Raw genomic sequence first — 21,510 nt, 5'->3', positions numbered from 1 at the left:
CTTTGTGCTATTTATGCATTGGACATGCTGTGAATTAATTACATCTGGTAAATCTACTGCCCTGCTTCTGAGTAAGTGATAGGGTATGCAGAAATCCCAGACAAGCCTTCAAAATCTTTTTATTCCCTTTGAATAACATTTCTAGGTGGGGAAAAAAAAAAAGTGGAGCATCTAGGAAAGTCTGGATGGTAAGACTGTTTTCACTGCAATTTCTCCTAGTGCAGATAACGTCAAAGTTGCAGAAATACCACAATTTGCACAATCCCAGCAGCACAGAAGGACTAATCCACCTACCTGCCTGCCTCTGATGCAGCAGGCTTTGCTATCTGAACTTTTCACACTCAGCTATCGATTTTCTTTCCATATGCTAGTCCTCAGTATTAAAAAAAGTGATGGATTAGGGCATTTCTGTCTCAGAACTCATGCTGCCAACATTTTAATTTTGATAGGAGAGAGCAACCGATACTGTCCTGAAGCACAGAAAGAATAAAATTATGGATTCCATTAGAGATGCATTGCTTTTCTGTAAATGGAGGTTTTTTTCCCTAGGTTTTTTTTTAATAGTCTGATCCTAAAGACATTGATATTTGCCAGTACATTTCACTGCTAATCTACAGTTTGTAGTCAAAGGAGCACCTAACAGTTGCTAAAAAAGAAAAATCCACATGCCATCACAGGTCCCATTGTCATAGTGGGTTTCACAGGCAAGTGAGTGAAAAGTTGGCTGCATATTTCCAATATTGGTATATTTGTCATCCCTTTACCTGCTTGTTAAATGTTTAAGACTACTTAGTTATGGTATTTTAATTCTTTTATAGTCTTCTTGTGAGCAGCTTTGTTTTACCATCTTGGTCTTTGGTAATCTTGCAGTTGCAGATTGGGAAGCATCTGTATAGTTAACAGTGAGTTTATTTTGTACAGGAATACCAGAAATAAAACTATTCTCTCTTCCACAACTAAAGATGGAAACCATGAAAAATTTCAGAGCTTTTTATAAAACTAGTTCTTCCTGAAACTTTTAATCTTACGTAGAGGGGAAAATATGCAGCTTTTCTGTCTTCTAAAGCCAAGACTGGTCTTTGAAGGATTGGTCAAAAAAAGTGATCAGAAGTTCTCTGTCCTCCTCTGGCCCTCTAGACCACTACAGCAGTCGAGTTGGAAAAAAAGAGGTCAATTGTCTTGAAAGCATGGCCCTGCCTGCTGTATAGCCACAGAGGATCGAGCCTTGGCACGGGGGAATCGCTGAGCCCACCCTGCTGACTCCTGAATCTCACAAATGGTAAGTCACAGGCAAAACACTTATTTTGGAGACTTGCATGTGGCACAGAATGTGCATTGTCACTGACAGCCTACAGGAACCTGACCTTGCTAGGTCTTGCGGTAACTCTGTAAATAGAGCGTTTGTTTAAAGAACAAAAGTGTTAACTGGTTCTAGAACTCATTAACAAACAGGATTAAAGTAAATTACGACTCCGGGACAGCTTCTCTCAATAGTAAACCTTGGTTTCCTCATTCCCCAGCGATATTTGCATGAGCAGGAAGCAATTGTCCCAATGCCATTGGGTGTTCCCTTTCCCAGGGAGCTTCTGCGGTGAGTGCCCAGGGGCTCCTGGAAGGAACGAACGTGGCTCAGGACCACCGGAGCCCCCGTGACCCGTAGCGCTGCTCCTGAACGGTCGCAGCGTAAGCCCCCGCTCCGGTGCGCTGTCCTCCCCCCGTTCCTCCTGGCCCTTCTCCCGGCCGTGCCACCGCACGACACCCCCACAGCCCCTCCACCCCTGCAAGATCCTCCGGGGCTCCTGCGCGGGGACGCGGCGCCACCGCGTGGGGGCGCGGGGGAACGGCGTCCGGCCGGGCGGAGCGGGGAGGGTTAACGCCGGGCGGCGGGCCTGCCTCCCGCCCCCGGCGAGGGCCTGAAGCCGCCCTGCCCGCCCCCGCCGCCTCCCGGGGACATGGCGGCGGCGGCCCGCGGCAGTGCGGCCGCTTGGCTCTGCGTCTGCCTGCTGGGGCTTCCCCGCGGCGCCTTCGCGTTCGCCCCGGAGGCGGCGGCGGGGCCCGGAGGTGCGGCGGGGCCCCGGGTGGGGAAGGCCGGGCTAGGCCGGGCCGGCGGCGGGGCGCTAGGGGAGCCGGGGCTGCTCCGAGCGGGGGAGGCAGGCGGGGCCGCCCCGTCCCGTCCCGCCGCTGCCCGCCCGGGGTTGCGGGGAAGCGGCCGGGAGGGCCCTGCCCGCGGGCCCCGGCGCTGCGCGGTGCGGCCGGCGCGGGTGGTTCTGGCGAAGCCCCGTCCAGCCCTCGGGAGGTTGGTGGCTGTGAGCGCCTGCAGGAGTTTGTGCGCTCTGTGAGCCGTAACACAGCTTGCCACCTTAAGGGGGCGTTTTAAAAAAATATATAATTAATTTTTAAAAAATGTTTTCTTTCTATCTGTTTGGAGCAGGATTACACAGCATAACAGTGTCTGCCTTTTACCTGTGGCTTAACACCCCTCTCAAAGCTCGTAGGCTGTAGAATTCTATAAAATACCTCTTTATTTAACACCACCTTTCTGTAGCCAGCTGAAGGCATCTGAAGAAAAATACCGTGGGAGGAAGCAATGAAATAAGAAGGGAAGTGAAAACCACTGTAGTTCTGTCTAGGGCAAATAGGAATTCCTACATGTTGAAGGGATTAATCCCAGTATTTGCATTTCCTTACAAAGATGTTAGATGTTCTTGTTGATTTTGTTTATTTTATGTTTTTCTTAAGTATACCTCAGGGTTAAAAACTGATAAAGAAAACTGCATAAAGTATCCTCTACTTATGGACCTCAGGTTAATACATTCCTAATTTTGTTTCTTTATAGATGGCATGAATGTCCTGTTCATAGTTGTGGATGATCTGCGTACTGTTTTGGGCTGTTATGGAGATAAGCTTGTGAAATCTCCAAATATTGATCAACTTGCTTCTCAAAGTATTATGTTCAGCAATGCATATGCACAGGTGAGATAAATCACTTAATAAAAAATGTTTTCTCTGTGCAAAATAATTACTGGTTTCATAGTAGGTGTTAGGCAGGCCATTGGAAAAAGCAAGTATTTATTAACCTTAAGTATTTCCAGTAGAAGTAAATGGCTGGGCTGAACTGTACTGTATGAAACTGTCTTTACAAAGGTGAGAAAAATGAAAACAGGGTGTTTGAGTGATGACATTCGTGTAGCCCTTGGAGGACTGTAATGTTACTCGAACATTTTCACTGCTAGTAGCAAAGTGCTTCTGAAAAATGCTGTTTTACTAAATTAGAATTCTTTATTTCTACTGTTTATAAAAGGTTTATTTTTTACTTTTTAATTTTTTCTTTTGAGGAAATTTATTCTATAGACTTTTATGAAGGGGCAGCTTGTGTGGTAAGCATCACTCTTAAATACAGGACTCAAAATCTCACTAATTGCTCTTTGCTTAAATACTTTGCATAGGATGCCTACATTCCCAGGTTTCTCTCTGCAGAGAAATTAGAAGTTTGAGTCTAATTCTGACTAGGGATTAGGACTTTAAAGCAATAACTCTTGGCTCACCAAGTCTGAAACAGAATTGGTGAGGTCTTTGGACTGTAACCTGGACCTTCTGTCTGTTTATCCTTTTCATTATTCTTGAGGCAGTCCGGATGAGCTAGACTTTGGGCTTTTGTCAGCACAGTCCATCTGCCACTTCTGTTTAATTTTGTGTGAGTGTGAGCTACTAGATTTCAAGAGCACTGTCTTTAATGCAACCTGACTTTTTTTTTTTTGCACTACTAGCTGCATAACAAAAGCTTTTAGTGCTTAGGGATTGGTTATTTGAGGAAAAATTATAGATAGGTAAATGTATGTCTTGCTAAAAGCCTGCAATTGGGAATTGATAATAAGGATGCTGTTCATTCCAGCTTGAAGTGATACGAAACACTTTCACTGCAGTTCCTGAGCTTTCACATGTTTTTCCCAGCTACACCTAAGTCAGTTTGAACATGTGTTTTGTTTTTTGTTCCAAATTTATTCTCTCTTTGTCTGACTCTCTCCTCAGCAAGCCGTGTGCGCTCCCAGTAGAGTGTCATTTCTTACTGGACGCAGACCTGATACTACCCGACTGTATGATTTCTACTCCTACTGGAGGGTACATGCAGGAAACTATTCCACGATGCCCCAGTATTTCAAGGAGAATGGCTATGTGACACTATCTGTGGGGAAAGTTTTTCATCCTGGTATGGTTTGAATTGTCATCTGCTTAACATACACATGCTTAATGTGTTCTCTCAAAAACAGACTTTGTATATAAGTATCACAGAATCACAGAATCACAGAATGTTAGGGATTGGAAGGGACCTCGAAAGATCATCTAGTCCAATCCCCCTGCCGGGGCAGGATTGCCTAGACCATATCACACAGGAATGCGTCCAGGCGGGTTTTGAATGTCTCCAGAGAAGGAGACTCCACAACCTCTCTGGGCAGCCTGTTCCAGTGTTCAGTCACCCTTACAGTAAAGAAGTTTTTCCTCAAATTTAAGTGGAACCTCCTGTGCTCCAGCTTGCACCCATTGCCCCTTGTCCTGTCAAGGGATGTCACTGAGAAGAGCCTGGCTCCATCCTCTTGACACTTGCCCTTTACATATTTATAAACATTAATGAGGTCACCCCTCAGTCTCCTCTTCTCTAAGCTAAAGAGACCCAGCTCCCTCAGCCTCTCCTCATAAGGGAGATGTTCCACTCCCTTAATCATCTTCGTGGCTCTGCGCTGGACTCTCTCTAGCAGTTCCCTGTCCTTCTTGAACTGAGGGGCCCAGAACTGGACACAATACTCCAGATGCGGCCTCACCAGGGCAGAGTAGAGGGGGAGGAGAACCTCTCTCGACCTGCTGACCACACCCCTTCTAATACACCCCAGGATGCCATTGGCCTTCTTGGCCACAAGGGCACACTGCTGGCTCATGGTCATCCTGTTGTCCACTAGGACCCCCAGGTCCCTTTCCCCTACGCTGGTCTCCAACAGCTCTGTCCCCAACTTGTACTGGTACATGGGGTTGTTCTTGCCCAGATGCAGGACTCTACACTTGCCCTTGTTATATTTCATTAAATTTCTCCCCGCCCAACTCTCCAGCCTGTCCAGGTCTCTCTGAATGGCTGCGCAGCCTTCCGGTGTGTCAGCCACTCCTCCCAGTTTTGTGTCATCAGCGAACTTGCTGACAGCGCACTCTAATCCCTCATCCAAGTCATTAATGAATATATTGAATAGAACTGGTCCCAGAACCGACCCTTGCGGGACTCCGCTAGACACAGACCTCCAACTGGACTCTGTCCCGCTGACCACTACTCTCTGGCTTCTTTCCTTCAGCCAGTTCACAATCCACCTCACTACCCGATCATCCAGACCACACTTCCCCAGTTTAGCTGCGAGGATGCTGTGGGAGACCGTGTCAAACGCTTTACTGAAATCGAGATAGACCACATATCACCAAGTATCACCTGTGTGATTCTTGTCTATATGGACAACCTAAATCATAATCGGGAGCAAGATTGTAAAATGATTGTAGGTTGTCTTGAAATCTTAATTTTAAATCTTAAGGCATTTGAGATGAATATATTAGATGACTCTTATCTAATGAATATTTTCACATTTTGTCTAGGGATTGTGGGAATAAATGTCTAACATTCTAAAAATATGTCTGGCAGTTAGGTATCCGCTGAAGATGAAATTACTGAACAACCTCATTGTCTTAGTTCTGCATATACATGTTTCATGTTTCATAATAGGCTGTCTGGATCAGGAAATATAGAATATATGACTATTACTACTAATTAAACAGGAAATCAGTTCACTAGTTAAAAAGCAATAACACTACTGAGTTGAAAACTACTGTAATACTGATCCTCTTTTTGGTAGTTCTTTACCCCAGAACTAAGCTTGTGTGGATATATGAACTTCCAGTAAAACTAATTAAGGATGTACATGAAGACTGTTATTAATCCTGGTTTTTGGTGGATTTTTTTGTTGCTGTTCCCTGAAGTAAGATCTTCAAGAGGCTTGAGTCTCCCTCACCAATAAAAAGGTGTATTTCAGGAAAAAGTGTCTTTCTGAAACTTTTTAACTTTCATTTCCTGTTTTTCTCAATTGTCTAAGATCATTTGAAATGTTTCTTCATTTAGCATATTAAAAAAAAAAAAAAACAGCTGAAAACAAGTTAAACTTGTGTTTGAGCTCTTCCTGGTTCAGTGAACTATTAGGGCATTTCTAATGTCTTTACCCTTTTCAGGGGTTTCATCCAATTACAGTGATGACTATCCATACAGTTGGTCCATTCCACCTTTTCATCCTTCAACTGAAAAGTATGAAAATGATAAGGTAAGGGTGGTTTGTGGAACCCTAACAAAGAAGGATTTTCAGGATATAGCCAAGTTCTTTGTGGCAAGCACAGGCTCTACGCTGTGGGTTTTGAGACTGCAACCTTGTGCAGGGAAGCAACTGGCCAGTTTGATATTTTGTTTCTTAGTCTTCCAAAAGAAGGCCTATCTCTTCAGTTGTGTGTCATGTAAATTCATGTGCCCATCCTGCAGGTGTTTTAAGTGTTTCTAAATTAGTGTTTGGAAACTTAACTTACTGAGATATAAAAGTGCTTGCCAGAAAAAGTGGTCTTAATTTGTGCCTAGGTCATGAATTCCTTTATCTGAAAAGTGCAGTTGTCAACTTCTACACTAATCTTGCTCTGCTTAGTAAGTGACAAAACGTTGTCAATAGGCTTTGTGAACTTGAATCAATTCAATAAAGAGCTCAGGGCTGAGTGGGTGGAGGTCATAATTAAAGTAATCTTTAAATGATCTGAAACTTTATCACCTGATTCAGTTTTCTAGAATGTTTGTTGCTCTTAAGTGTGGCCCAAAAGAATCTGTTTTATGTTTATGCAAACACTGTGATAGCATCACGTGCTGGCATCTATACACTGCAAAGCTGGGAGCTTCAGCCATGAGGCTACAGACAGCCTTGGCGATGCTTTGTTCTTGCATTTACTGCTGAAAAAGACTAGTTTTAACAACAGTATTTGCATCTATGAAATACTTTTCTTTATGTTCATTTACCACCTCTCCCTGCTGAGGCCACCTTTTCCTGGCAACCATTTAGTCTAATTTATCTTTCTTCACTGATTATACATCAGCCACTGCTGGCATTTGCTCAGAAACTAAGTCAGTAGCTTCCAGGCAGCTTTCTATGAGCTCTTGGGATCAGAACGAGTGAAACTGCATGTATGTAGCGTAACCCCATTCTGCCGCCTTGCCAATAGGTTGGAGATTCTATTCATCATAGAAGCTGTATGTTTTGCCATATGACTACATTTAATCTTCTGACCAGCTTTAGAGAGAAGTCTGCTTTTCCATAGCCATGGAAGTTGCATTATTCAACTCCTCAAGCTGTCTGCTCAGTCATCAATGTACAATGAACACCTTTAGTGTTCATAGAAATTGTGAAATTCCTTTTCGTATCCAATCTGAAGTCTTTTGTTGGTAGAAGGATTGAGAAACAAATTGGTTTGAAAGTTACGGAACAGAGGATTTCTTTTTTGCCTTTACAGAAGTTAAGTTACTTAACTAATTTTTTTTTTCTTTTTTTTTTTTTTTAGACTTGTAGGGGAAAAGATGGAAAACTTTATGCTAACTTAGTGTGCCCAGTGGATGTGACAGAAATGCCCAGTGGTACTCTGCCTGATATTCAGAGCACTGAAGAGGCCATACGCTTACTGAATGTTATGAAAACCAACAAGCAAAAATTCTTCCTGGCTGTCGGTTACCACAAACCACACATCCCACTGAGGTACCCGCAGGTGAGGAAACTGGAGCCTTCAGGGAAAGGAATTTAGACAAGCGTTGCTTTTGCTTTTCAAAGCCATTTCCACAAATGCTTTATGGCTGTCGTTTCTGGAAAGCAGGCTGAAAACCAGCCTTGATTTGGTGTAACTTTACCAATCACCTGTGTTGCATTTCAGAATGTTTGATGAGAATGAGTTGTGGCCACTTGGCCAAAAGCCAGGCTTCTACCACCGTAATAGTGACTGCTATTGCATGGAGATAGTGTTACTCGTGATGGAGAATGACATGATGAGGCCTTACAAGATCTTGTACTCCATTCCCTGTTCGAGTTGGTGGCAAAACCTCCTACTCATTTCAGAGGAAGCGATGGACCTTTTATTTCAGTGTTGCTTTGAGACACAGGAGGCTGTTTTTAGGTACTTACTAACTCAGTATTTTTCAGGAATTGGTTGGGGCTGACTAGCATAGTATTGCTGCCTTTTACACTCTGGGGGAGGAAGAGTGAAGCCTTGTAAACTGTAAGAATATTAAAGGATCATGCAAGGGAAAACGGTTGCTGCTTTACAACACAAAGTTTACAATAGACCTTAGAGGTGAGGGCAGTCTTTACATGTGTTTGTATTGTAAAGGAATTTCTCAAGTTGTACCCCTTGGAAAACATCATGTTAGCCCCAGATCCCTGGGTGCCTGAGAAACTACCTTCTGTGGCCTACAACCCCTGGATGGATATCAGACAGAGGGACGATGTGGAAGCATTAAATGTTAGTTTCCCTTATGGACCACTTCCAGATGACTTCCAGGTAAGCTGTCAATACAGTGCACTGAAGTCAAACTGTCTTAACTTGTTCAAATGCAAGGGCGCAGTTGGCTGCTCTTAGATGTTCCCAGGTATTCAGCAACTGACAGTTTGCAGATATTATGAGTTCCCTGCCTTGCATGCTGTCACCTCTAGTTTTGTAGGCAAACCTTTGCTGTAATGCAGTCAGGTTAGTGGGAGCGGGCAGGAAGAGATCAGCCATCAACTAGCGACAGTAGTATGTGCTCCTGGTTTGTATATAAGGGAATGTATGTAGCAGTTACCAATGCTGTGTTTGTTTTCATTATCTGAATCTGTTTATCTGTTTCAAGCCACCACTCAATGTATCTTCTTTTGCAAGATTTTCCTTGATTTTCCAGTGCTTATGCCAAAGTAAGGTGTACTGGCTGGACACTGAGAGGAGCAGAACTGATTGGTTTGCAACATCTTGCTTGAAAGAACTTCTGAGAGAGAGACAATTGTCTAACTGCTCCCTCCCTGTTTACCTTTTCTGGGACATTAATCAGGCTACAAACACTTAAAAAATAAAGCTTTACAAGTAAAATCCTTTAGCTCCTTTACTTACACAGCCACGTACTGGTTCTCCTGTGTGTGGGTCTGGGGAAAAGCTAACTTGTTTTTTTCCTCTCCCCTGTTTTCTTAACTTGCAGCGGCAGATTCGTCAGAGCTATTATGCAGCAGTTTCTTACCTGGATGTGCAAGTTGGACTGCTCTTGAATGCTTTGGATGATGTAGGACTCTCAAATAGCACAATAGTAGTTTTTACTGCTGATCATGGTTAGCGTTTAAATCTTTCTCCAGCTCACTGTTAATAACTTCATTGTGCAGCTCAGTGCTGGCATATTAATCAAGTGTGTGTTTATATAATCTACAGCAGAGCTACTGTACCTTGTATATCTGGCTAGTCTGTCTCTAATTAAATGGAGTGACACAGGCTTCTGTGGCTGCACAGTTCTGTCTGCCTGCAGGCACCTCTCTTTAATCAGGTTGAGGATTTGCTGGTGAGGGATGAGACTGTCTCCCAGGCCCCTGGGCTGAGCTTGCTATATTCCTACCTCCTACCCAAGGAGTGACTCTTGCTGGGAAGAGTGCTGTGAAAGGATAGCGACCACTCCTCCCCTCTTACAATTTGTAGAGAGCCATCTGCTACGGTGGGTGACAGGCTTTCTCACTAACTGCTGAAGTGTGTTTTCTTGCACTTGTCATTGCTGCTTGCAGAGCATCTACACTGATAGCGATATGACTCCCCCCTCATAATTGAGGTCTTGCACACCCTGGATCCTGGTGGTAAAAAACTGAATTTGAATCGTGGGACAAGTACCTCAAGCATTTGATGTTTGTTTCAATACTCTAATATTCATTAAAATAACCCCCTACGATCCCTTTAATTGGGGGATGGCTTAGCTGACTAAAAACTGTTCGGATATGGCTTAACTAAATCAATTTAAAGTCACGTATTTAGTTAATTTTGGTTGACTTCTGTGAGCATGTGTGTATAAACAAGCCCTTATGAGTTACAGAGCAACGGGACTAATACTTCTGGTACTAAAGTGACTCTAGATGTTCCTCCTGACTTGCCACTTTGACTTGGACTTTCCATGGTAAACGGAATTCCTCTTTTCCTTGCTGTGGTTAACTATAAACAGTTGGTGTTTCCAGTACCATGACTAGCAAAGTGATCCAGAAAAATCATGTGTTAACATAGCTGTCATAGAGCTCCTTTGTCTTTCCCCAAAGTGAAGTTGGCAATAAATCTGCCTGGAAGAAAGTCATGTTGGCATCTCTTCCAAGAGGAAGAGGAAAGCTAAGGAGTTTTGATCTCTATTGCTTCCTCAGGGGTAACATCCTGATATGGCAGTCTGGCATAGATAGCAGCCTTGGCTCCAAGGGATGTTTAGTTACAGTGTTAACAGGAGTATTGGAGAGCTGGCAGCTGCCCAAAACTTAAATGAGTGCTTTGTGGAATTGATCCGGAGACTCTTGCAGGCACTGTGACACAACCCAGTTCCTCTTTTCTGCTGTTTTAATGCTGATTTCCGAATTCTAATCTAGAGTAGGGGAAATAAGGAAAGGTGTAATTATTTCCGTAATAAAAGAGTATCAAGTTGCAAGATTTAGGTGGATGTTGAAATAGCTTTCACATTAGAGAAAAATCTTGTTACATTGAAATACAGATTATTATTTGCCTTTTAATATAACCTTGATAACAGACCAGTGGCCTCAACAGCCAGAGTCAATTTGCAGTGAAAAAGAAATGACTACTAAATTACCCAGTATCTGCTCTGAATTGTGTTCTTTGTCATCTAGGATGGTCCCTGGGAGAACATGGTGAATGGGCAAAATACAGCAATTTTGATGTGGCTACCCGCGTGCCGCTGATGTTTTACGTACCAGGAATGACAACTTCCTCTGTTAGTCACGGAGAGAGGGTCTTCCCCTACCTTGACCCTTTTAGCCATATCTCAGGCTTGGTACCTCAAGGTAAATTGCCAGCATTTATTTTTTGTTTGCAGTGGTTATTTGTAAAGGAGAAGTGGTGATGTAATGATACTTTGCCTACAGGCAGCTTGAGTCAGTGTCATTGACTGCTTCTTGTACTGATGAGGAACAAGATGGTGAAGGGAATTCTTGGGCACAGGCTTTTGCTTTGGTTAGGTATGCTTTAGTGGAAACAGCTAGATGTCTGCGTTAACACAGCAGGTGATTTATTTTTGTGTGGTGTAGATGCCTAACAGGATACTTGACCTACCTTCTGTAGTGGTGGCTGTTGTCTTTCCAACAGCGATTAGTAAACATTCTCTGTGTAGTGTCTGTACTTAAAAATGGTGACATTGGAAACTGTTTTGATGGAGGCATTCTCATGTTAAACTATTGACACTGGAATTTGCTTTGTCTTTCTGAAGAGTTCTTTTTCAAAGTAATGAATGTTATTGTCTTGATGGCTGCACATTTGAGAAATACAAGTGCAAAAATTTTCTTGTTAAAAATACGTCATAAATGCGTAGACTAGCATCTTCAGAGCTAACTGCCACGCCTTAATTGCCTTGATTTTGTTACCCCACAAATCCAGGACAAAGCACTATAAACCACCAACTTAATTACAAGTTTTTACTTATAAAAATAAGTTTCTAAAATGTTCTACCAGTGTCTGTCAAACCATCGTGTTCCATAACTTATATTTTGATGTTTCTTCTAGGGCAAAGCAAAAAAGTGGTTGAGCTTGTGTCTCTGTTTTCAACGCTTGCTGAACTTGCTGGCCTGCAAGTTCCTCCTGTGTGCCCAGAGTCTTCATTTCATGTTGCACTGTGCACTGAGGGGGCAAGCATTGTTCGGTATTTTAATGGCTCTGAAGAGAAGGCGGAGGAAGAGAAGGATCAGTGTGATGACACTTACAGGTGTTTTAATGAAGAACCTGTTGCTGTCAGCCAGTATCCCCGGCCTGCAGACACTCCTCAGTGGAACTCTGACAAGCCGAAACTGAAAGACATCAGAATCATGGGCTATTCCATGCGTACAATTGACTACAGGTATACTGTATGGGTTCGGTTTAATCCTAACAACTTCAGTGCTGACTTTGGGGATGTCCATGCAGGAGAGTTGTACATGGTGGAGACTGATCCAAACCAGGATTACAACATCTATAACAATACCTCACATGTGTGTTTTTTCAAAAAAATTCTTGGCTTCCTGAAGCACTAGGGTTCAGAAACTTCTTTGTGCGCATTCTTGCAGCTGAAGTAACGCTTCCTTTTTTTTGTATAAAACCTTTCTGTTGTACAGAAAACACTTGGATTGAATTAAAATCCTGCTTGTATCAAAACACTAGCTATTGCCTTTGTGTTGTTACAGCCCTTATTACACTGAAGTAGTCAGAGTGAACTTCTGCAGTTGCATATTCAAACATGAGCTCACAACGTGTCTGAAAAGGCCACACAGGGTATGCAGGCCCATACTGTGCAACATTTCTGTATCTTCTGTTCTGTAGTGACTGAACAATTGAAATTCATTACCTGTACTGAAACTGGTGGTGTGAGAGGTGAAAAAAGAGAAACTCCTGTGTTTGAAAGGCTGCGCAGAGAATGTGTATCAGTGAACAGATCCTGTCCACTTTACCTAGGAGACTTGGGGCTGGAGTGTTCAAGGAGACATTTGATAGTGGTGAAGGACTGAGGTGTTTGCTGTCATCAGCCTTACCTCTGAGTACAGCTAAAAGAGAAACTTCATGTATTTTATTCAAAATTCAATTATTTTAAATAAAAGCTTTAACTTGGAGATTCATGCTTCTTACCATACAGGAGAGGATCTGAATTTTTAATTAATGCGTATGAAATGAGTGCTTTCGTGACTGAAACACTGAATAAGACTGAGGGGTGAAGGTAACATCAGTATGGTCTTCTGTGTTTTTTCATGAGGATTGGTCCAGTGAGGCCCCACAGGTGAAAAGAGATGGAAACCTTTAGCTGTTGTAGCTTACTGGTTGCTGTAGTTGCTGAACTGCTCAGTGCACTTGAGGGTTGTCACGTCCAATGACAGAAACTTGGATGTTTGCATTCTTAGGTGCTAAGTGGGGCTTGGCAGTCTTGGTTTTGGACTAGGATAGCTAAAAGCCTCCCGTTTAGTTTTAAGTTTTCAGTGTGGTGTTTAGTAACACAATGTGGAGCATTAGTTGTCCCAAGCTATGCTGGTAAGTCAGTTTCCATATGGCCAAATGCATTGAGGTAAATATGTTTGGGAGCTTGTATCTGAGAAAAATGTTTTTGCTGAGTATTTTATTTAAGTGCTATCTGTACGTTATTCTCACAGCTACAAGGTACAGTGTGCTCTAGTGTGATGGCAGTAATTTGTGTTGTGTCTGTCAGTCTGCTGGATTTCTCCAATTCCATCTTGGTAATCGAGGCGCTCAGAATGTGTACCTTAACAGATAAGAGCTTGTTCATACAGTACTAACTCCTGCTGTCTTCCTCAATGAACTCCTTCAATTCCTACAAAAAGAAAAAGCCAGCCATTACTTGTCTTCCTCAGATAAATTGATTTTAATATCCTAGAGAAGCCACGGGCATAACTTTATTTCATTAAAATCCATGTGACAGTCTTATTCCTAATTAATGTAGAGATAACCACCATGAATCTGATTCTCTGTTAGAAGACAGTGGTTATTTAGTGCCTTAAACTCAATTAGAAGAATATATTTCTTATGAACTTGTCATTTGTTTTACTCAGCCCTAGATGCTGTGTGTTCTGCAGCATTATTATTCCTGATGAAAACATATTTTTCCCTCACTTGTGCATATATGCTTAGATCCTCAGCTGGTGTGAAATACTGCAGTTGCATGTAGCAGATTCAATGTAGCCATACCAATTTCACACTGGATGAAGGTGTGTTTTATTGAGAATGGTGCCAGGCAAAGATTTGGAGTCTGCAGCTAGAGCTAATTATATCTCTGACACACTTTCTTTCAAAGGAAAATCAAATATTGGGAAAGTTATTTTGGGGGGATGTATTGAAGCGTTAAGGATTAATCTAAATCTCTGGTATGCTAGGTCAGTAATGTACATTTAAAATTGATCTGGCAAATGGGTGTTATCTTAGACTTGGATACCTGAGCTTTGTGTTTTGTTCTGCTAAAACACCTGTAAAAAAAAGCTTTCTTTGGGGACTTAAAATTACAGGGTGTAGAGAAATTATTTAGGAATTTATTTGCATCAAAATATTCTTGTACATACCCTGCCCTAAGGCCCCCATCACTTCAAGCAATTTAATTTTTCAAGTGGAGATAAAAGTCCTGGTGCTAGGTGATGAGTATTTTTTTCCTCAAGTCATTCTTTTTATATTGGAAGAGAAAAGCTGCCCTTGACCTTTCTTAATCAAAATCCAGTAATCTTTTTGGGGAGACATGAAACAGAATTGTCTCTGACAGCCAGTGAATCAAGGCTGGTATCCATGTGCTCAGGGCAAGGACATTCTTGAATAATTGCACAAGTCCCTGAGCAGGACTGCCCGTCCACCCAGCCAGCGGTTTCCTTCTGCGTGCTGCTGGGTTGAGGCACAGTGTTCTCGAGGACGAGTGAGGCATAGCAGTAAAAAAAGCTTTGCTCTTGCAAGTGCTGTGGGAGTTACTTTTGTTATGGACTTGGGTGAGCGAAATGCAAAACCAGCGGAGAAGGGAGAAGGCATGTTTTTTCAAACAACCCAAAATGCTGCTTCTGGAGAACCTGAGCTGTGGGCTTTGCTAGGCTGAGTGGCCTCCTCTGAAGAACAAAAGATCTTCACAGGAGCAATAAAAGCAAAGTGCTCTTGTGAACAGCGTTCTCTCTAGAGGGAAGAGGATGCAAGCCAAGCATCAGGAAATAAATGAGGTGCCAGTGCTGACCCTGTTTCTCAGGATGGCACCAGAACAGCTGGAAGAACAGCACGATGCCGCATCAGCAGGAATTGTTACCTGTGGTACGTGTGTGGAGAGATTCCGCTGGGGACCCCAGAGTAGCCGTCGTAAGCACTTGGCACAAAGCAGAGTCAATAAACAGGCCGCTGGTAATAAGCTAATGTACAGGAGTGATGAAGCAATGGAATTAAAATTTTGGTCCCTAAACAGCTGTATATCAGTCAGTCATAACTCATGACATTATTTCTAGTGTATAGATGTACAACACCCTAAAAGCAAAGTTTTTAAAGCAAAGTGAAAAATATGCAATGTACAAAGCAGAAGCAATAAGAATCTTTTAAAAAACAGAGATGGCTGTGTATTTGGGTGTGCTTTGTAACACTCTACTTGAATGTTTACAGCACGCTGTTTGCAAAGGAAAGATTCGGGGCTAATTTCAGGCATGCTGTGCACACTGGAGTGTGGGGAAAAGCTGTAGCTACACACTGTGCTGTGCAGCGGCTTGGAATCCCCCCTTTGGCCTCTGCTCTCTGCTTGCTGGGGGAAATGGGGTACGTTTTGAATTAATAGCTGTCTGTGCGAGTTGCAAATGTGTTTGTGTGGTGAGACAGGCAAAGGCAGCTGAGTGTCCTGGCTATTGGTTGGATGTTACCTAATTAATCACCGTTGCATGTTAATTATGTATTAGGGACTTGCTGCTGTGTTGTGTTGGTCCAATGGAGGCTCCTGCTGGAACGAGTGTTCTGCAGCATGAAGCGGGGGTTAGACATGATGCTTCTATCAATCAGGAATGTTTCTTAATTCCTGGTGCTAATGTGTGTTTTCTCTGACAGGCGGCAATATCACCATTGGCAAAACGGCCATAACGTCATGGTCAGCTCCCAGCTTTTGCAGGACACTGTGCTCAGCTTACGTTTCAGACCTTGAGGATAGAGAGAGTCTCAGACTGTATTTGGGAAGTGCCTGCTGGCTGCAGCTGAGATCCTTTGTTGAATGTAATTTTTTTTTTTTTTTTTTTCCCCTCTAGTGGTTACTTGGCATTCAAATGTGAAACGCTACATAAAGAATAAAATTACCCTCTTGGTAACTAGGTTTTCCAGCACTTCACAGTTTTCTAGGCTATAGACCTTCTTGCTTTTCACATCAGAAACTCCCAGCCAAGTTAAGATGACTCTGTGTCAAAACTTTTTATGCCTCTGTGTTTGACTTCCTAGCTAATGAAAATTATCTTCAGATCTGCATGGGTGGATCTTGACTTCAATGTTCTTCTCTGCCTACATACACAGATCTCCTTTTAAAGTCTGTGGGAGTTCTGCTTATGAAAGAAGATAGACTGCCAATGTCAAGATCCACCATATGAAGCAGAAAAAAGAGCCTTTTGCCCTCTATCTTTAACACTCGGCTCAATGCCGAGTACTAGAAGAACATTTTTATCCAGCAGCGTGTGAACGCCCCAAATATAATGAAGTTTTGAGAAAGTAAGAGGAAATGGCAAAGTTTGTGATATTTCTGTAGGTGCAGTTGGACATGGAGTGGGGATAATAGAGTGAAGCAGCAGAGAGGAAAGGAACTGTAAGATGTAATGAACAGTGAAATTGGATATAAAGTCATGATCTGAAAGATTAGGATCCAGCAAGAAGATAGAAAGAATGGAAATCTAAAGAGAGCAAGACTTGAAATGGAAATGTTCTATATCTCTGGTTTTAGGCACTGCAGACATGTAGGGGTGATCAGATCTTCCTGTGTCTGCTCTAATTTATTTCTGTGTTTTTTAGGTATAAAATCTGTAAGCTTTGTACATGTTGTGATTGACTGCACAAGTTCTTTGAATTTATCTCTGAAGCACTTCTGAAAATCTGCCTCTGGACAGTGTGTTGTGATTTTTGTCCCAAGTACACTCAAGTTGGCATTATCCACGTATTCAAAACCCTTGCTCGTTTCTTTTGGTCGTGATACCATAGTAGAATCAAAGTCTTTAATTTCCAGTATGTTAAACACTTCTGCTGAAGAGTCCTAGTTTACTCCTTACTGCGTAACTAGAGAGCAGGTACGTGTAGGTTACATATTCCTAATTGTTTGAATGTGCTTTGTGGCCAGCCTGCACTAAATGTTCAGCAGATCTCTGGGCTGGATTCCTCTTAGGCAGCTCGCTGAAGCTGCTTGGTCAAGTGGGTACAAATGACGTCAGAGTCTGGTCATACTTCAGGGCTGTGTTGAGCTGTGAGTGTAGCTGCAAGTCTTATGAACCAAGTCTTGCTTATGCATCTTTTGTAGAGATTATAAGAGCTGGTTGAGTATCATCTGACTGCAGTCTTTATTTTTTTTGACAGGAAAATGTTTATTTGATTAAATTGTACTGTCTTCTGTAGAGATATTGCTTTGGTGACAGTTTTATTGAAAAGTTTTGCTTTGATAAGATCAGGGACCTTCGCTTCAATTTTATTTCAATTTTTATTACATTGCATAATTTTGACATAATATAAAAGGGTATTAGAACACATGAGAATGCAATTACTTTGTGAAAATAATAAAGTCAAACCACAGGATTTTGACCTCAGAAGGAAGGTGTTCACCTTTGTCAAAATGAAATGGCTCATTTCACAAGTGTCAATTCAAGTTTTTAAACCAAAATTTTTTGTAATTTTTGTCTTGTGGGAAAACTTCAAAATACTGGCAACAAGAAGTGATGGAAAAATCCCAATTCATGCAGCTTCTCATGGTATTAAAAATGCTGATTCTAATCTGGCTCCACAAATAATTATTCACATTGGCACAGTGTTGAAGGCTGGAGTTGGGTTTAGGCTGTTTCTGTTTGCAGGGCTCTAGAGAGCAGTATCTGTGCCCCAATGCTCCAACTAAAGGAGAGAGGGGCAGTCAGGGAAGGTTACTGCTCTTGTACAGGTACAGGACTCCAGCATAGAGAGCTGAAATTTTTACTCCAGGTTGGACAAGAATTGTGAGCAGACATGGATCTAAAAGGACATTGATCTGCTGCTTTTGACCCAAGGCTGTTTCTGCTTTTCCGAAGCTTTCTGAACGTGGTCTGCAGATGACAAGAAGTAGTCTGAGCTGAGGAGACGCTGCCATAAAGAACAGGTGCCCAACTGGAAAAGGCACTGGAAAAGGTAATTCTTGTCTGAAAAATGGAGCAGCAGTTTTTTCTTCCATTTCCCCTCTTTCATAGAATCATAGAAACGTTTGGGTTGGAAGGGACCTTCATCTAGTTCCAACCCCCCTGCCATGGGCAGGGACACCTTCCACTAGCCCAGGTTGCTCAAAGCCCCATCCAACCTGGCCTTGAACACTGCCAGGGAGAAGCATCCACGGCTTCTCTGGGCAACCTGTGCCAGTGTCTCACCACCCTCACAGTCAAGAATTTCTTCCTAAGATCTCATCTAAATCTACCCTCTTTCAGTTTAAAACGTTCCCCCTCGTCCTATCACTCCATGCCCTTGTAAAAAGCCCCTCTCCTGCTTTCCTGTAGGCCCCTTCAGGTACTGGAAGGTGCTATAAGGTCTGCCTGGAGCCTTCTCTTCTCCAGGCTGAAGAGCCCCAACTCTCTCAGCCTCTTTGCATAGGAGAGGTGCTCCAGCCCTCCGATCATCGTGGCCCTCTGGAGTCATTCCAATATCTCCATGTCCTCCTTATGTTGGGGGGCCCCAGAGCTGGATGCAGCACTGCAGGTGGGGTCTCATGAGAGCAGAGCAGAGGGGCAGAATCACCTCCCTTGACCTGCTGGCCATGCTGCTTGTGATGCAGCCCAGGATACGGTTGGCTTTCTGGGCTGCAAGCGCACATTGCTGGCTCATGTTGAACTTACATCAACCATCACCCGCGCACCATCAGGCTTTGTTGTACTGCCTGGCAGCTCACCCTGATGCTGCTGTGGGAAGGACACTCCTCCCTCTCCTCTTTCCTGGAAAGCCAGGCTACACAGCCCTTGCAGAGCTAAAGAAATTCTTCCCCTGGCCAGAGAGCTGCAGTGAATTTTAAGCAGGGCTTTTTCTCCCAACAAATTGCCTAATAAAAGGGCAAGTATTAATCACATGTCTGGAAAAAGTTTGTTTTGATCTCTGTGTCTGCTATTCCAGCTTTAAAGAACAGAGCCTCTTCTGAACTATTTTCCTGGTAATAGAATTAGGATATAATTCCTAGAAAACAAATCTTGGCAGGTATGAAGTGTGTAATATCTATCCTTGGTTGAACCTACAGCCTAGCCTAATACTTCCCACGTTTTCCTGTTTTCAAAGTGAGTTTGATCTTGTGCTGAAGGAAGTGATTCTTTTTACTTCAGCCCTCTCGAATATTTCACAGCAAGAAGGATGTGATCCATTAGTGAGGGAGCTCTCATTACATGCAGCTGTGGGATACTCATCTTTTTCCTTTATCTGCTCTGCTGGAAAACTTGGATACCTTGTTTTACTAAACAAAATCAAGGTCAGGGGTGTTAAAAACAAATAGATTGGCTTATTGAACTTGATAGTGTAATAATTTTCTTGTCGCCAGCTTTAGCTTTTCTTTGCTGAAATAAGATTAGCACAGATTAAAGCTATTTATTTTGGAGGTATAGCATTCTGGATGGGGAAGCTGTGATGGGTTTGCTTTAAATGGGTCTTCATATTTTAAGAATTTGCAAACCCTCATTTCTTTTGAGGGTTCTTTGTTTCTGTAACTGTTACTTTTTTTCCTGCAATTACTCTTTTCCAGAGTTTGGGCTGTTCAGCCTGGAGAAGAGAAGGCTCCGGGGAGACCTCATAGCAGCCTTTCAGTACCTGAATGGGGCCCACAGGGAAGCGGGAGAGGGGCTTTTTACAAGGGCATGGAGTGATAGGACGAGGGGGAACGTTTTAAACTGAAAGAGGGTAGATTTAGATGAGATCTTAGGAAGAAATTCTTGACTGTGAGGGTGGTGAGACGCTGGCCCAAGTTGTCCAGAGAAGCTGTGGCTGCCCCCTCCCTGGCAGTGTTCAAGGCCAGGTTGGATGGGGCTTTGAGCAACCTGGGCTAGTGGAAGGTGTCCCTGCCCATGGCAGGAGGGTTGGAACTAGATGATCTTTAAGGTCCCTTCCAACCCAAACCATTCTATGATAATACTTAGTGGAAACACCTCGAGTATCTTCTATATTTGTTCCACGTTGCTCTGTTAAAGCAATGATGTTCTTTCTGATGTAAACCCATGCAAATGAGATCAGAATTTTTCACTGCCTTTGTGAGTGATGGTTTGTCTAAGGATTCTTTTAATATTCACTTTGGGAAAGAAATAAGTGCTAACCTTCATTTACCTTTATTAAATACAGATAGGCCCTGACCTAGTAAAGCACTAAGCCATGCACTTAAGTACGTTCCTATTCAGTAAAACACTTAAGTGTGTTAGCTAAGTATGTGTTTAAAATGTTTTGCTGAACCCATGCCAGAAGACCGTGGCACATGCGTCCTGGTGCTAGTGCTACCAAAGCCAGTGGGCTGAAGAGACCCGCCTGAGTGGGTAACTGAGTAAGATTTCTTTTCTGCTAGAAAAAAGTATCTTGGTTCTCTGTGTTTTAAGGTCAGTTGTTTGCTTTTCAGGAAAGTATTGGGTTTATGTGTCAAGGTTTTGGTAGCACAGGGTGGAATTTCTATGCTTGTTAAGCTTTATAAGGCTCCCGCATCTCTCTTGCATCTCTCCCTTCTCTCTCTCACACGTATTTATTAGCCGGAAACAGTAGCCAGGTCTGGATTTCTCAAAGTTTCTCATATCCTTGATTACACATCAATAACATTTCACTTTCCTTGAGAGGTTTAAATGAGTCACAAGACATTAAAAACTAGGAAGTGCAAACACATGATGTTCCTACATCCAATCTCACACACAAACCTCATGTAAACCTTCCATCTGCTTTCCAAGTAGTGCTTGTCTACACTTTGCCTTGCCTCTTCTTCATGACCACAGCTGAAAGGAGGCAAAAGTCCTCCAGCTTTTCACTTTGTCTGGATTTTGTAATAGTTCTTCAGATGTCATCTGCATGTGTGGGAGCAGCCCTGCCCTGTAATTCCAGAGCTCCTCGACTAGAGGTCAGCAACACATCAAAGAACATGAGACAGAAAATCATAAGCTGTGGGATATTAGCTACCACCAGGTATTTTATTTTGTATTTGAAATGAAGGCTTGTGATATGGTTAATCATCAGCAGCTGTAAGTCACTGAGATATGTGACCAGAGTAGTGGAATGCTTCTATTGTCTGTTTTTTCGTATTAGAAGCATGTTGGAATGCTTCCAAATTTTAAGCAATAGGAAAAATTATCAACTTTTAATATAATCTGTTCTTACATAGTAAATTGCACATTTCCATGTGATGTGTAGTTTAGAAAAAAATCTGATTTCTAGGAATTTTTACTGCTAAATCTTCAATCTCTTCAGTTGCATTGGCATTTCTTTCGCACAGTGCTAGCTGATGTGCTTGGAAGAAAAGATGAGTGTGGGAAGCAGAGGTGGTTAAAAGTAGATTACTTTACAAATAGGCTCAAAGTCCTA

At 42.7% G+C, this 21,510-nt stretch overlaps 1 protein-coding gene across 1 annotated transcript; it reads left to right on the top strand.

Moving 5' to 3' along the window:
• Positions 1-1,931: 1,931 nt before the first annotated feature.
• On the top strand, positions 1,932-12,783 carry IDS (iduronate 2-sulfatase). The gene is made up of 9 exons (XM_068411931.1): positions 1,932-2,061; positions 2,837-2,973; positions 4,030-4,207; positions 6,253-6,341; positions 7,612-7,812; positions 8,428-8,598; positions 9,266-9,392; positions 10,923-11,096; positions 11,812-12,783. Exons 1-9 carry the CDS (start codon positions 1,953-1,955, stop codon positions 12,312-12,314), a joined length of 1,689 nt encoding a protein of 562 aa, XP_068268032.1. The 5' UTR covers positions 1,932-1,952; the 3' UTR covers positions 12,315-12,783.
• The last annotated feature ends 8,727 nt before the right edge of the window (positions 12,784-21,510 follow it).

Source organism: Nyctibius grandis, chromosome 13, assembly GCF_013368605.1.
Source record: "Nyctibius grandis isolate bNycGra1 chromosome 13, bNycGra1.pri, whole genome shotgun sequence".
NCBI lineage: Eukaryota > Metazoa > Chordata > Aves > Nyctibiiformes > Nyctibiidae > Nyctibius > Nyctibius grandis.
Note: the sequence above shows the minus strand (reverse complement) of the source record. Positions and strands in the feature narration are given on the sequence as shown.